Here is a 15651-nt window from a genome sequence, read left to right on the forward strand (position 1 = left end):
AACATTGGCCAAAGACTAACACTGCCCATAGACTAACATTGCCACCCGTAGACTAATACTGCCCATAGACTAACATTGCCCATACATTAACATTGCCCATATACTAGCATTGCCCATGGTCTATTCTAGCGAATCGCAGTATGTTCAGAAGCTCGATGCCAATGTCGAGGTCTGTTGACCACGATGAGAAGACTTCAACAGGGAGAGTCGGTGGAGTTGAAGGGGCTCGCACACGAGGGAGTAGGGGTGGCCAGCACCACGCCCGGCCGCCTTTGTCTTCCTATTGCCGGTGTTTACACACTATTGCACCAGGTACTCATTTGAGGCTGAGTCGACCTCGGAGGAGGCCCGAGACCAATTCAGATAATCGTCACTGGTGTTGGTGGCCGTGAGTCGAACCCGGGACGTCGGGTTCGTAGCGCAGCGTGCTAACCGCTGCACCACCGCCTCCCCATCACCACCACCACCACCACGCACACGTGACTTAGTTGTTTCGGGGTGTAAATATCACACTCCATCTCCACTCCACTCTAATCGTCGCGGGGTCGCGGTGAGGCGAGCGTGCGGCAGCCTGATAATAATAATAAGGGTGGGAAAAAACAGCGTTAGCTCCATGTCTAAATAAATAAAATAACCAGCCGGCAAATGCATAAGTGCAGAAATAAATAGCTGCATCACGAATCCTGTTCGAAAAGCTTTTCACCCACAGCATGAAAACATTATCGGGCCAGTGCAAAAATTGGTAAAGTGATGGAGTGTGTGTTGGTGCGTAGCGCTCACCGCTACGCTGCGCTACGAACCAGGTGACCCGAGTTCTATTCCCGCTCACGGCCAACACCAGTGACGATTATCTGAACCGGTCCTGGGCCTCCCCTAGGTCGACTCAGCCCCGAACAAGTACCTGGTGCGGTGTGTAAACATCGCCACTGGGGAATCAAAGGCGGCCGGAGCGTGGTGCTGGCCACCCACCCCCTCGTGTGCCGTTCCGGTCTTCATAGGTGCTCGCTAACAGCACTTGCCCCGACAGTCTGCTAACAGCGATACGGGGAGTCTTTGTGTGTTAATATGTCTTTGTATGACGTGCACGTGTGTGCGTGGGCATGTGTGTTTATGTGTGTGGGTGCGTGAGTGTATACTTGGATGTGTGTGTAATATATGAAAGTGTATGGTGTGTGGGTGTGTGTGTGTGTGAAAAGGTATTGGTATTGCGTGCACGTGTGCGTGGGCACATTGTGGTTGGGTGTGGGTGGGCGTGTGGGCATACGTGATGTCGATACGGGGGGGGGGGGGTCATTGTTGTTATCTTTGCGTGTATTGTGTCGACCTCGGGGAGGCCCGGCCAGGTTCAGAGGATTCCCCACACGCCGTGGAGGCTCCTTGCTTGGACTGGTTTTGACGGCTTGTTGAAAACCGCTCCGCTCCACGGAAGCAGCAGCAGCTTCTTGCACTCGCAATTAACGGCACGCGAATTAATTTGCTCCGCGCTGATTGAAATCGCGAAGAGGCAGCAACGTACCGCAGGCAGTGCTGGACGGGGCTTTTATCTGCACGGGTAGAGAGGGAATGCTTCTCATTCATGGGTGATAGATAAGGAGGTGGTGGTGGTGGTGCTGCTGATTAAGTTGGTGGCGTTACGTGCAGTGGTGGGTTGTCTGTTGATTGTGGTCGCGTTCCTGTGCTTATGCTGATGGTGGTGGTATGCAGGGATGCCGCGCTGACAATAGGTTGTGGGTTCGATCCCAACCCGGACGCCTGCTGTATATTAGGAGTTTGCGGTGTCTCTCTCTCCCCCCGTGGTCGCGTGGATTTTTCTCCGGGTCCTCCGGGTTTCTCCTCAACATCACGCGTTTAGAGTATTTGGCTGCTATGAATTTCCACACGGTGATGAGCCACTTTCGTTGAGAAATCGTTTTTTTGGCAGCTTCTGAAAAAGAGATTCATAGCTCAGTGGGCCTCACCTGGCAAAATTAAATAAATAAAAAATAGTGCATAGTAATAGTACGTTGACATTTGTTCCCACCATACTTAGCAAACAGTGCGAATCGGTGGTTATTCATGATGCAGGCGAGCTGTTTGCGACGGCCGTAATGTGTACTGGTCGTTTCGCCACAGGTCAAAAATTATACCGATCGTGCCCAAAGTCAAAGTAACATCTTGCTGTGAAATCGGTTCGTGTGCTGGAGCCAGACGGATTGTAGGATCGCTAGACCGTGAGATAGCGACTTTCATCCAGCGGTGAACAGATCGTGATTGATAATGATGATAATGACGACGACGATTGTTAAGAAAGATGTCATGATATTTTGTTACGATGTAATATGCAGCGTTGTGTTATCCTCTTCCTCTTCTTTCGTACGGCTGTTGATGTCAATGCAGAGGTACGACTTCAATTTCACATCGAAGGCGGCCAAGCTCAGATAACCGCTTCAACAGGAGCAGCGGGGTGGTGTCACTGTGATGTCTCCTTCTCCGTAGTTGTGGACCGGGGCATTGCGTCGTCACACGTCGTTACGCTCTGTTCTGGATGACCACGGTCGCACCGCTACTACCGGAGGGTTTTTAATTTTCCATTCGTGCATCAGGTGTCCGCATCTGCTGCCACGGTCTGTGCAGTGGGATGCGATTTAGGGTGGACCGTGAGCTTCGGTGGAAAGATCAAACCCCAGAGGGATGTTTCTGCGTTGTGATAACGGGAGTGTACATCCGACAATCGTCGTGATTATGATGAGAAGCATTACGATCGTTAACGGTGTAAAGGATACGCACAGGGAGGATGTTCGCGCTTCTGTCGTCGAACTTTTATTGAAAGCTGCTCCTGGAAGCGGCGTCACAACACGCGTCCCGGTCATCGGGATGAGCGACTGCCGCGAGACGCCATCGTAACGCAATGATGCCGAGACAAACAAAAATAAAGAAGCGGAGACTTTTGATCAAGTCGGAAGACACGGGAGGCGCCATGAGCACGGGGGAGCGGGGTCGAGAAGGTGCAGCAGGATAATGAGTTGCAGAAGTTAGCAGTGGAGCAGGAGGATGGGGGGAGGAGGGAGGAGGAGGGGGGGGAGGATGAGAGGTGGAGCGGGTAGAGGGGGGGAGGAAGATGAGAGAGGAGGATGGAGGAGGACGGGAGGGAGGAGGAGGGGGAGGGGTGGGAGGAGGGGAGGGTAGGAGGGGGGAGAAGGAGGAAGGGGGAGGAGGGAGGAGGACCGAATGGAGGAGGGGGAGGAAGGAGGAGGGGGGGGGGGAAGGAGGGGGGAACAGGAGGGGGGAGGATGGAGGAGGACGGGAGGGAGGAGAAGGGGGGAGGAGGAGGGGGTAGGAGGAGGAGGGGGGAGATGAGGCGAGAGGTGAGATGAGGAGGAGGTGTTCCAGAATTACGGCAGCACGAGGCGAGCAGTGGAATGAGGTAGAGCGGTTTGTGCTGCGGGCCCGGCGAGATGAGAGACGTGGGGAGCGCGACCAGAGCGGCTCGGGAGAGAGAGAGAGACGGGTGGGAGAGTGCGAGGGAGAGCACACACCGTGACATCGAGATGGAGGCGAGAGCCAGGCAGGGGGTGGGTGGGCTGGCAGTGGAGGAGAGAGAGGAGTCCGATTCACAGCTGCACAAACATTCGAACAACGTTATACAGGTTGTGCTGTTGGTGTTGTGTTCCTTAATTGTCTTCACTGAATGTTCGTGTGTTCGATTGCCATTTGCGCTGTTGATATGTACAATGACAACGACCCCTCCCCCCCCCCCGTATATATTTTATCAGGCTGTTGGGGCAAGTGCTGTTAGTGAGCAGCACCTATGGAAGGCCGGAACATCACAAGAAGGGTTGGGGTGGTCAACACCGCGCCCGGCCGCTGTTGTCTCTCCGCTCCTGATGTTTGCGACACACCGCATGAGGCTACTCTAATGTCTTAAGGTCGAGTCGACCTAGAGGATGCCCAAGACCGGTGTTCAGATATGGGCCAATTGTTATTGGTCGCGCAGTTGGTTCGTACCTTAGTGCGCTAACCACTGCGCCACCACTCCCACCCCCCGCTCCATATATATACACATACACGCGCACACACACGAACACACACACACACACAACTATCACCGCCGGTCAATTAATTCCACTCGCACGATATCATAAACATCGCGTGACGAAAACCTCGGAAGATGACTAATCATACAGAGTATACAAATGCGATCAAAAGAAATCGGTGTTTAACACTTGTGTGCGTGTGTGTGAGAGAGACTCTGCTGATTCTGACATTTGAGCTTGCCAACCGGCTCGTGCGCTCTAAATATCGTGCCATCCGACCACATCAACACCGTCACCACCGGCAGCCATTGTCTATCCACTGCTGGATGAAGCCACGCCCCTCACCCTCTGACGCGTTCTCTGATTGGTCGCTGTAGGCCGTACATCGGCAGAACAATAGTCCGATGATGAGCAGGAGGAATGTATACTCTTAGTTCTTTCGGTAAAGTCACGTAGGCAAACATTTTAATTAAAATTAATAAAAAATAAAAATAAATAAAAATCACGACGTTTCGGAGGCAACACAAGCTTCCGTCTGCAGGTGAAACTGTCACAGCAAAAAATCTGTATCAAGTGGAGAGAAGTCCCAAGAGGTACGACCTTATATACTGTGTTGCCTCCGAAACGTCGTGATTTTTTTTTATTTTTTATTAATTTTAATCTCACTTTTTTACCTACGTGACTTTACCGAAAGAACTAAGAGTATGAATCCTTGCAGTCACGAAAGCTTCAAATCTAGAGCAGGAGGAAGCCAACCCGGCACTGTGGATCCAACTTCCACCTGGGTCTGCGTGCCCCCCTCCCCCCCTCCAATACCCAAAGCTCTGTGGTTCCACAATTGGACAGCCCGGCCACCTCAAAAGCATCTCCCGCACCCACCGATTCGCACGGTTGGCTACGTACGGTGCGAAAGAAATTCAACGTACATCACCCTCCGAACCCGGAGGGACCGACGAAATCATAATCAGCATCGTCATCATATTCATCATCGTCGTTGTTGTAATTACACGGCTATCATTAATACAAATACGCCCCCATCCCCTGGAAAAAAAGTAACATTATTAATAATAAATACCAACAGAAAATACATTCTACTCCCCAAGAGAATGATCTCCAAACTGCCGAGTGGCACTTCAAATCACGACACTCGCATGAGACTTGGTGGATATCCTCAGCGGCCGTGATGATTTCTCGCTGATGCTGCTTCTTCTGTGGATCGTGTTATATTTCACTTTGGCACGTCCAGTACCCTGGAACCTCTGATTCGGACACCAGACATGTAACCGTCTCGCCGTAGCGAACAAAACATTCATCGGTGAAGTGTGACGGACGTGTCGGAAGATAAACGAGAGAGAGAGAGATAGGTAGAGAGAGAGAGAAAGATTAACAGCGAGAGAGAGACTGAGAGACAGCCGATCAGACCTTGTCCATGATCCCGACGTGACACTTCAACACACGTTGCGGTTCACGGATCGTTGGTGCTGAGATGGTTTGAGCAGCGGGGTCGACGAGTGAACTTTGCTCACCACTTTACCGCGTACAGAACCACCACCACCACCACCAGCAGCAGCACCACCACCACCACCGCACTCTCCCACCGCGTTCATGTTATCTGGAAAGTTGAGCAGATCTCCCATAGCCATGCGGTCCAGCTGATGCTTGACGGCCGTGTCCAGCACCCTCTGCTTGTTGTAGTAGCGCACAAAGTTGTTGATGATGGGGTGGATGGGCAGGGCTATGGCCAGGATCCCGCACAGGAAGCTGATGGCGGCGTTCAGCTTGCCGAGGTTGGTCTTGGGGTAGATGTCGCCGTAGCCCACCGTGGTCATGGTGATGATGGCCCACCAGAATGAGTGCGGGATGCTGGTGAACAGCGTCTCCGGGTGGTACTGCTCCACCGTGTAGCCCAGCGCCGAGAAGAGGAAGATGCCCACGGCCAGGTAGAAGAGCAGCATGTTGAGCTCGCGGAAACTGCCCTTGAGCGCGTACGTGAGCATCTGCAGGCCGCTCGAGTGGCGCGCGAGCTTGAAGATGCGCGCAATGCGCATGATGCGCAGCGCCTGGATGGCCTGCTGCATGTTGGAGAGGCCGTTGGCGTCCTCGCCCAAGTCCGTGAGCGCCATGCCGATGTAGTAGGGCATCACGGCGAGCACGTCGATGACGTTCATGAAGGAGACGGCGAAGCGCAGCTTGTGCGGCGCGGCGAGCAGACGCAGCAGGTACTCGAGGGTGAACCACACGATGCACACCGTCTCGATGACGTTGAGCGTCGGGTGCTCCACGTGGCGCCCGGCGGCGTCCACCGTCTGCATCTCGGGGATGGTGCTGAGGCAGAGCACGACGGAGGAGATGACGACGAGGGCGAACGACACGATGGCGAGCAGGCGCGCCAGCAGCGACGAGTAGGGCTTCTCCATGAGCATCCAGAGGCCCTTGCGGACGCGCGTGGCGGCGCTCTCGCCCGCGTGGCCCTGGTCCTCGAGGATGAGCTGGACCCGGCGCGCGATCTCGTCGAGCTCCTCCTCCTTCTCGACGCACGAGCTCTTGCAGCAGTCGTCGAGGAAGGCGGCGTCGATCTTCCAGAACTCGAGCTCGCCCTTGAAGCAGAGCGGGCACACGCCCTTGTTCATGTGGATCTCGCCGTCGTAGAAGAGGTCGATGATGGTGCGGAACACCTCGGGGTCGCGGTCGAAGTAGAACTCGCTGCCGTTTGCGCGCGGGTCGAAGTCGTCGCACAGCCGTCGCCGCTCGTCGGCATCCGTCGAGCGCGACAGCTGCGCCAGCCGCGTGTCGGCGAAACGGTAGAGGAGGTCGCCGTCGAGGCTGAAGCGCACGCCGCCGATATTGAGGCAGACGTCGCGGTAGGCGGAGCGGGGGAACGCCTCGTTGCATTCGGACGGCTCGGCCGAGGGGTTCCCACCGCCGCCACCTCCGCCGCCGTCACTGCCCGCGTCGCTCGCGTCGACGGCGCCGTTGATGTTCTTGACGCTGCTGCTGCTGCGCCGGCGGCCGCTGCCTCTGCTGCACACGCTCATGGCGGGCACTGCCTGTGCAACGTCACAATGACGACGACGATGACGACGATGATGACGACAGAGGAGGTGGAGGAACAGTTACGAGGATCTTCTTGGTTCTTTCGGTAAAGTCACGTAGAATGGAAATAGAAAAATAATAAGACATAATAACATTATTTTATTATATTACAATATTATATTATTTTATTGTATTATTTTAATTTTTATAATTTTATTATTTCCATTCTACGTGACTTTACCGAAAGAACCAAGAAGATGAATCCCTGCAGTCACGAAAGCTTTAAATCGAAATTTAGTTACGAGGATGTGATTGGACAATCAGATGATGCTCGTTAGTGGTGTTCGCTACGACAACCAATCAGATGCTCGAAGTAGACTATTGATCACCATGGCAGCCAATCAGATGCTCGTAGTTGTGTTAATGTTTAGCGCTATAGCCATCCAGATGCTCGAAGTAGCACTGCAGATCATTGGTGCCACATGAACGCTGAATGGATCTGCGATCTTGAAAATATAAATGATTACCGTGTAAACGTGGCAACTGTCTGCCAGTGTTGGCGAGCGGGTGGAACCTTTGATGCAACGTTTACCCAACGTGAAATGGTTGCTGGGAATAAAAAAGCACTTTGCAATCCATAATATATTGTTTGCGAAGACTATAAAACTATATAATGAACGTTTGACTTTTAACTTTGAACACGCGCTAATAAATTATATAGCCACGTAATTCGCTTGCTGCTGCAGTTTACGGAGACACGCGCGTATTTTGGGCTCCGCCAAGCGAATTTTTCCATAATGCGCTAAAGGCGAAAAAGAGTTGCTGAAACGAAATGAAAAAAATTATAACGTTGCAATTTTTTTTTATTAAAATACCTTAAGCTGACGAAGGTAAAGGCGCAACCGTGCAATTTCATTGCTCGCGCCAATGCCCCTGGGGAAAGGGAAGCGATGGAGAGACGCGCTCGCTCCTTCGAGGATACTCGGCTGACTCTTCCAGCGCTCATGGCAGAGCGTCTTGGGACATGTGGGAGCCACCCACACTTCTCCCCACCGCACTGACTTACTGAGCCCATTGAGTAGTAACTAATTGGCACATTTTGTTTACGTGACAGACCTTACTAATTGGCTGTGTCTACTGCTGCGTGGAGCGAGGCGGTGGAGGGGGGGCGGTATGGGGGGGGCTGTTGTCATTGACTGCCGCGCCCAGAGATCGAACCCGGCGACTTCTCTGGATGGCAATTCCAGGAAAATAATTTTGTGCGTCGTGGCTTTGCTTTCCAGCACACCGGTGGTGCTGAAGTCGCGACCCATTGCCACGTTCTGCTCATGTGACAAACCTCACGGATTGGCTGTGTCGGGTGGAGGAGGGTTGTACGAGACGTTTTACATGGAGGCGATCTCACCCCCCAATCAAAACAAACTCTATCGTGAATAATATCGATCGCACCTATGAAGGCCGGCACGCGAAAGCCAGTGGGTTAAAATCCCGGTAAAGTTCATAAGAGCACCGCATTCGCAGTCGTGAATAATAACCACCAGCTCAGAATCGTATATACTGCATCAATATTAATATAAGATTTGCATGTCGTTATATCGTTTTACAATGTATTATTAATTGGTATTATAGAAGGATTACGTTTCAAGTGCACCCCAGACAGAGATTAAACTCGTGAGCTCTAATCCCTGCGCCCCCTCCCCACCTTCCCCAGATGACGACGACGATGATTCCACTGCTCAATAAAGCCCTCCACAACGGAGGGTGGCTTACATTACACTACAGCTTCCCGCTAACAACGCCTTTCACAGACTGTTGAGGCCAGTGTTGTTAGCGAGCACCTATGAAGGCCGCCAAGGTGCACAAGGGAGTGGGGTGGCCAGCACCGCGCCCGACCGCCTTTGTCTCCCCAGTGGAGATGTTTTTTACACACCGCACTAGGTACTCATTTGAGGCTGAGTCGACCTAGGGGAGGCCCAGAACCGGTTCAGATAATCGTCACTGTGGTGTTGGCCTTGAGCGGAAATCGAATTCGGGGTCGCCAGGTTCGTAGCGCGGCGCGCTAACCCTACACTACCGCTCCCCACTAACAAACACACAAAGATAAAGATCCTCCGTATAGCCTGAACAGAATGTAGGGGCAAGTGCTGTTAGCGAGCTCCTATGAAGGCCGGCACGGCACACGAAGGGGTGGGTAGCCAACACCACGCCCGGCCGCCTTTGCATCCCTAGTGGCGATGTTTACATATACTCATTAGAGGCTGAGTCGACCTAGGGGGGGGCTCAGGAACGGTTCGGATAATCGTCACCGGTGTTGGCCGTGAGCGGGACTTGAACCCGGTTCGCCAGGTTTGTATTGCAGCGCGCTAACCGCACGACCGCTCCCCACTAACAAACTCTCTCTCTCTCACGCGCGCACACAATCTCCCATTTGCACACGCACGCTATCTCAGTCTCCCACACACGCACTCGATATCGCCCATATATACAAAGACTCCCCCCACCCAGTATAGCCTTTAGCAAACTGTTGGGGCAAGTGCTGTTGGCACGGCACTCGAGAAGATGGAATGGGGAGCACCACGCCTGGCGGCCTTTGTCTCCGCAGTGCTGATGTTTAAGACACCACACCAGGGACTTGTTTAAGGCTGAGTCAACCTAGGAAAGACCCAGGATCGATTCAGAAAATCGTCACCGATGTTGGCCGTGCGCGGGATTCGAACTCGGGTCGCCGGGTTCGTAGCGCAGCGCACTGAGCGTTCCACTAGCGCCCCATCCATACAGACGATCACACACACACTCCATAGCACCACATGCACGTATAGCCACATATCCACACGCACTCACCTATACCCATACACACTCACACGTAGCCACGTAGGAGCAAGTGCCGTCCGCCACGAAGTGGCCGCAACGTCACCACGGCGCTTGTGGCAGGCTAAGTGCACTTTGAGGCCACGTGATCTGTCGAAAGCTCGCCAGCAGCAGGTCACGGGAAAGACCCAGAAGCCATGGGATAACCGTCTTAGATGACTGACAGATGCACCACCTGTGCCTAGCACTGTGCCAACTCTCTGCGCCTTAGCCGTCCTGCGCTCTGCTGCTCGTTGTTGTGAGCGTCGCTCCTCAGCCCTCCGTTGTGGCTGGAGGGCGATTGCCTCCAACTCCCCAGAAGCGCCCTTCACGATCCTCCTTCACAGAGGGCGATCTTGACACTGCTGCTACAAGTCATCGGCAAGTCAAATCAGCTCCACATCCTCCCGTAACCGCATCAGTCCATTTCTTCCCCCCAGTCCGTGCTGCGCCTGATTAGCCCACTTATTTATCCCACCGAACAGAAGCTGCCGCTCCACACACTCACAACACATACACCCACACACATCCACCCTCACACATCATCACGCATGCCCACACGCCCACCCACACTCTCACAACACATACACCCACACACATCCACCCTCACTCATCGTCACGCATGCCCACACGCCCACCCACACGCAACCACAATGTGCCCACGCACACGTGCACGCAATACCAATACCTTTTCACACACACACACCACCACACACTTTCATATATTACACACACATCCAAGTATACATCCACGCACCCACACACGTGCCCACGCACACACGTGCACGTCATACAAAGACATATTAACACACAAAGACAAAGACTCCCCATATAGCTGTTAGCAGACTGTTGGGGCAAGAGCTGTTCGCGAGCACCTATGAAGGCCGGCACGGCACACAAGGGGGGGGATGGCCAGCACCACGCCCGGCCGTCTTTGTCTCCCTAGTGGCGATGTTTAAACACCGCACCAGGTACTAATTTAAGGCTGAATCGACCTAGGCGTGGCCCATGACCGGTACAAATAATCGGTCACGGAAGCGAACTCGGGGTCGCCGGGTTCGTAGCGCAGCGCGCCACCAGCCGCGTATTCACAGCCACACGCACACCCACAACTCTCACACACGACGCACATGCGCACACACGCGAGCCCGCACGTGCCCACGCACACACACGTGCACGCCATACCAATAACGCGCGGCTCGCTGTGGAGAAGGATCCCGACTCGGGTCGTCTCCGCCTCGAGTCGCTCTCCTCCCGGCGACGGGGCGGACAGGTGGACGGGCAGGTGGGCAGGTAGTTGAGTGAACGGCAGTCCTAGGTGGATGGGCAAGGGTAGTTGGGCAGGTAGTTTGGCTGGTGGATGAATTAGTTGGGCGGGAGGGCACTGAGCTGGGTTGCCGGTTGAATGGGTGGGCAGACAGGTGGGCAGGTAAGTGGGCAGGTAGGTGGATGGATGGGCGGGTAGGTGGGCAGGAGGCCAGGTAGGTGGTCTGGGTAGTTGGGTGAAATGGGAAGGTTGTTGTTAAGATAGTTGAGCAGGCGGGCAGCAGGTGGGTGGGCAGGCGAGCAGGAATACGGTCAGCCTAGTAGGAATACGGTCAGCCTGCTAGGTATGCGGGTGGGAGGGTGGGTAGCGATGGGCGGGAGGGCGGCTGGATAACTGCCCGGGTCTTCTCTTCTCGGCTGAACGTCTTCCCGTGACCGACAGACGCTGCCTCTTCTCGGCGTCTGTAATGATGAGCGGCGTGAGCGAGTGTAGCGGAGAGGGAGAGAGAGAGAGGGAGGGATGCGAGAGAGGGCGGAGAGGGGGAGAATAGATGGGGGAGAGAGAGGATATGGGGAGAGGAGGGTGGGAGGGAGAGGAGCGAGAGGATGGGGTGCGCTGGGTGTCTGCGTGGGTGGGATATGATGGCCGAGTGGGTGGAAGATTTTGTTGGTGGGTGGATGCGCGAGCGAGTGCGTGCCTCGCTGCTAGGGCGGCTTTGTATATAGCTGGCTGAGTGAGAGGGTTATTTTGATGGCTGGATGGCTGGCTTGTTGACTAGTCTGATTGGCTGGTCAGCTAGCATTTTGAAGTTTGACTTGCTCGGTGGCCAACTGGATGGCTAGCTGATCCACCAGTCGCCTGACTGATTAATTGGCTGGATCGTGGGCTGGCTCACTGGCTAGTTAACTAGTTAGCTGGCTGGTTGAATATCTAGCTGGTGCACTAACTGGCTGCTTGACTAGCCCGCTGGCTGGCTCTGTGTCTAGCTAGCTCACTACCCAGCTGGCTGGCTCTGTGTATAGCTAGCTCACTACCCAGCTGGCTGGCTCTGTGTCTAGCTAGCTCACTACCCAGCTGGCTGGCTCTGTGTCTAGCTAGCTCACTACCCAGCTGGCTGGCTCTGTGTCTAGCTAGCTCACTACCCAGCTGGCTGGCTCTGTGTCTAGCTAGCTCACTACCCAGCTGGCTGACTCTGTGTCTAGCTATCTCACTACCCAGCTGGCTGACTCTGTGTCTAGCTATCTCACTACACAGCTGACTGGCTCTGTGTCTAGCTATCTCACTACCCAGCTGACTGACTCTGTGTCTATCTATCTCACTACACAGCTGGCTGGCTCTGTGTCTAGCTATCTCACTACCCAGCTGACTGGCTCTGTGTCTATCTATCTCACTACCCAGCTGGCTGGCTCTGTGTCTAGCTATCTCACTACCCAGCTGACTGACTCTGTGTCTATCTATCTCACTACACAGCTGGCTGGCTCTGTATCTAGCTATCTCACTACCCAGCTGACTGGCTATGTGTCTATCTATCTCACTACACAGCTGGCTGGCTCTGTGTCTATCTATCTCACTACCCAGCTGGCTGGCTCTGTGTCTAGCTATCTCACTACCCAGCTGACTGGCTCTGTGTCTAGCTAGCTCACTACACAGCTGGCTGGCTCTGTGTCTAGCTATCTCACTACCCAGCTGGCTGGCTCTGTGTCTAGCTATCTCACTACCCAGCTGGCTGGCTCTGTGTCTAGCTATCTCACTACCCAGCTGGCTGGCTCTGTGTCTAGCTAGCTCACTACCCAGCTGGCTGGCTCTGTGTCTAGCTATCTCACTATCCAGCTAGCTGGCTCTGTGTCTAGCTATCTCACTACCCAGCTGGCTGGCTCTGTGTCTAGCTAGCTCACTACCCAGCTGGCTGACTCTGTGTCTAGCTAGCTCACTACCCAGCTGACTGACTCTGTGTCTAGCTATCTCACTACCCAGCTGGCTGGCTCTGTGTCTAGCTAGCTCACTACCCAGCTGGCTGACTCTGTGTCTAGCTATCTCACTACCCAGCTGGCTGGCTCTGTGTCTAGCTAGCTCACTACCCAGCTGACTGACTCTGTGTCTAGCTATCTCACTACCCAGCTGGCTGGTTCTGTGTCTAGCTATCTCACTACCCAGCTGGCTGGCTCTGTGTCTAGCTATCTCACTACCCAGCTGGCTGGCTCTATGTCTAGCTATCTCACTACCCAGCTGGCTGGTTCTGTGTCTAGCTATCTCACTACACAGCTGGCTGGCTCTGTGTCTAGCTATCTCACTACCCAGCTGGCTGGCTCTGTGTCTAGCTATCTCACTACACAGCTGGCTGACTCTGTGTCTAGCTATCTCACTACCCAGCTGGCTGGCTCTGTGTCTAGCTATCTCACTACACAGCTGGCTGGCTCTGTGTCTAGCTATCTCACTACCCAGCTGGCTGGCTCTGTGTCTAGCTAGCTCACTACACAGCTGGCTGGCTCTGTGTATAGCTAGCTCACTACACAGCTGGCTGGCTCTGTGTATAGCTAGCTCACTACACAGCTGGCTGGCTCTGTGTATAGCTAGCTCACTACCCAGCTGGCTGGCTCTGTGTATAGCTATCTCACTACACAGCTGGCTGGCTCTGTGTCTAGCTATCTCACTACCCAGCTGGCTGGCTCTGTGTCTAGCTAGCTCACTACCCAGCTGGCTGGCTCTGTGTCTAGCTAGCTCACTACCCAGCTGGCTGGCTCTGTGTATAGCTATCTCACTACACAGCTGGCTGGCTCTGTGTCTAGCTATCTCACTACCCAGCTGGCTGGCTCTGTGTCTAGCTAGCTCACTACCCAGCTGGCTGGCTCTGTGTCTAGCTAGCTCACTACACAGCTGGCTGGCTCTGTGTATAGCTAGCTCACTACACAGCTGGCTGGCTCTGTGTCTAGCTAGCTCACTACCCAGCTGGCTGACTCTGTGTCTAGCTAGCTCACTACCCAGCTGACTGACTCTGTGTCTAGCTATCTCACTACCCAGCTGGCTGGTTCTGTGTCTAGCTATCTCACTACCCAGCTGGCTGGCTCTGTGTCTAGCTATCTCACTACCCAGCTGGCTGGCTCTATGTCTAGCTATCTCACTACCCAGCTGGCTGGTTCTGTGTCTAGCTATCTCACTACACAGCTGGCTGGCTCTGTGTCTAGCTATCTCACTACCCAGCTGGCTGGCTCTGTGTCTAGCTATCTCACTACACAGCTGGCTGACTCTGTGTCTAGCTATCTCACTACCCAGCTGGCTGGCTCTGTGTCTAGCTATCTCACTACACAGCTGGCTGGCTCTGTGTCTAGCTATCTCACTACCCAGCTGGCTGGCTCTGTGTCTAGCTAGCTCACTACCCAGCTGGCTGGCTCTGTGTCTAGCTAGCTCACTACACAGCTGGCTGGCTCTGTGTATAGCTAGCTCACTACACAGCTGGCTGGCTCTGTGTATAGCTAGCTCACTACACAGCTGGCTGGCTCTGTGTATAGCTAGCTCACTACCCAGCTGGCTGGCTCTGTGTATAGCTATCTCACTACACAGCTGGCTGGCTCTGTGTCTAGCTATCTCACTACCCAGCTGGCTGGCTCTGTGTCTAGCTAGCTCACTACCCAGCTGGCTGGCTCTGTGTCTAGCTAGCTCACTACACAGCTGGCTGGCTCTGTGTATAGCTAGCTCACTACACAGCTGGCTGGCTCTGTGTATAGCTAGCTCACTACACAGCTGGCTGGCTCTGTGTATAGCTTGCTCACTACCCAGTTGGCTGGCTCTGTGTATAGCTAGCTCACTACACAGCTGGCTGGCTCTGTGTCTAGCTATCCGGCTGGATAGCTGGCTGGGTACGTGGCCTGTCTCACAGCCCGAGTATCGATCACCAAACCCAAACGTGATGCACGACTGTGTGAGGTGCATGCTGCGTGGAGGGGGGGGGCTACGTCCAGCACCTGAACGTCGTAAATCTCCGCCGCAGGAGTGCCTATGAATAAATAATGAAATAAAAAGCGGAGCTTATTGAACCCCCCCAACAACTCAACGGAGAACAATCAGAATAGATCAGAACATTTACGTTTACTGCAGGAGGAATCCGATGAGCTGTAAAGCTCTTTGTCACAGATGTCCCTTGTGGGAGGGGTCAACACGTTGCAGTAAATCGGCCTCTTCAGACCGCGTCAAGAATTCCACTTCGAAGCGACCCGCCACCTGCTAATCATCACGTGACGATCGATCAACTAAGCCGCTGTAATATTATAATCACGCAATAGCCCTCCAAATTAGTTTCACGTTTTTTCGCTTGCCCCCAAAAAGCGTTCCACACTCAAAGGGCTCGCAGTGGTCGGCGCGCGAATTCCGTGTTTCCGTCGCTTTGGCAACTTCGAGTAACAACTCTCGCGTTAGAGATGCATTTGGATGGAGCGGTGGCGCAGTGCTTAGCGCATCAGACAAACCCGCCCATGGCTAACATCACCTATCAGTGTC

General features: G+C 54.0%; 1 protein-coding gene across 1 annotated transcript; it reads right to left on the reverse strand.

Moving 5' to 3' along the window:
* Positions 1 to 3291: 3291 nt before the first annotated feature.
* LOC144722461 (voltage-gated potassium channel regulatory subunit KCNF1-like) lies at positions 3292 to 7167 on the reverse strand. Its single transcript, XM_078600722.1, has one exon. The coding sequence runs from the start codon at positions 7046 to 7048 to the stop codon at positions 5462 to 5464; it is 1587 nt and encodes a 528-aa protein (XP_078456848.1). The 5' UTR covers positions 7049 to 7167; the 3' UTR covers positions 3292 to 5461.
* Positions 7168 to 15651: the final 8484 nt, after the last annotated feature.

The sequence above is a fragment of the Lampetra planeri genome, chromosome 14 (genome assembly GCF_965212315.1).
Source record: "Lampetra planeri chromosome 14, kcLamPlan1.2.h2, whole genome shotgun sequence".
Taxonomy (NCBI): domain Eukaryota; kingdom Metazoa; phylum Chordata; class Hyperoartia; order Petromyzontiformes; family Petromyzontidae; genus Lampetra; species Lampetra planeri.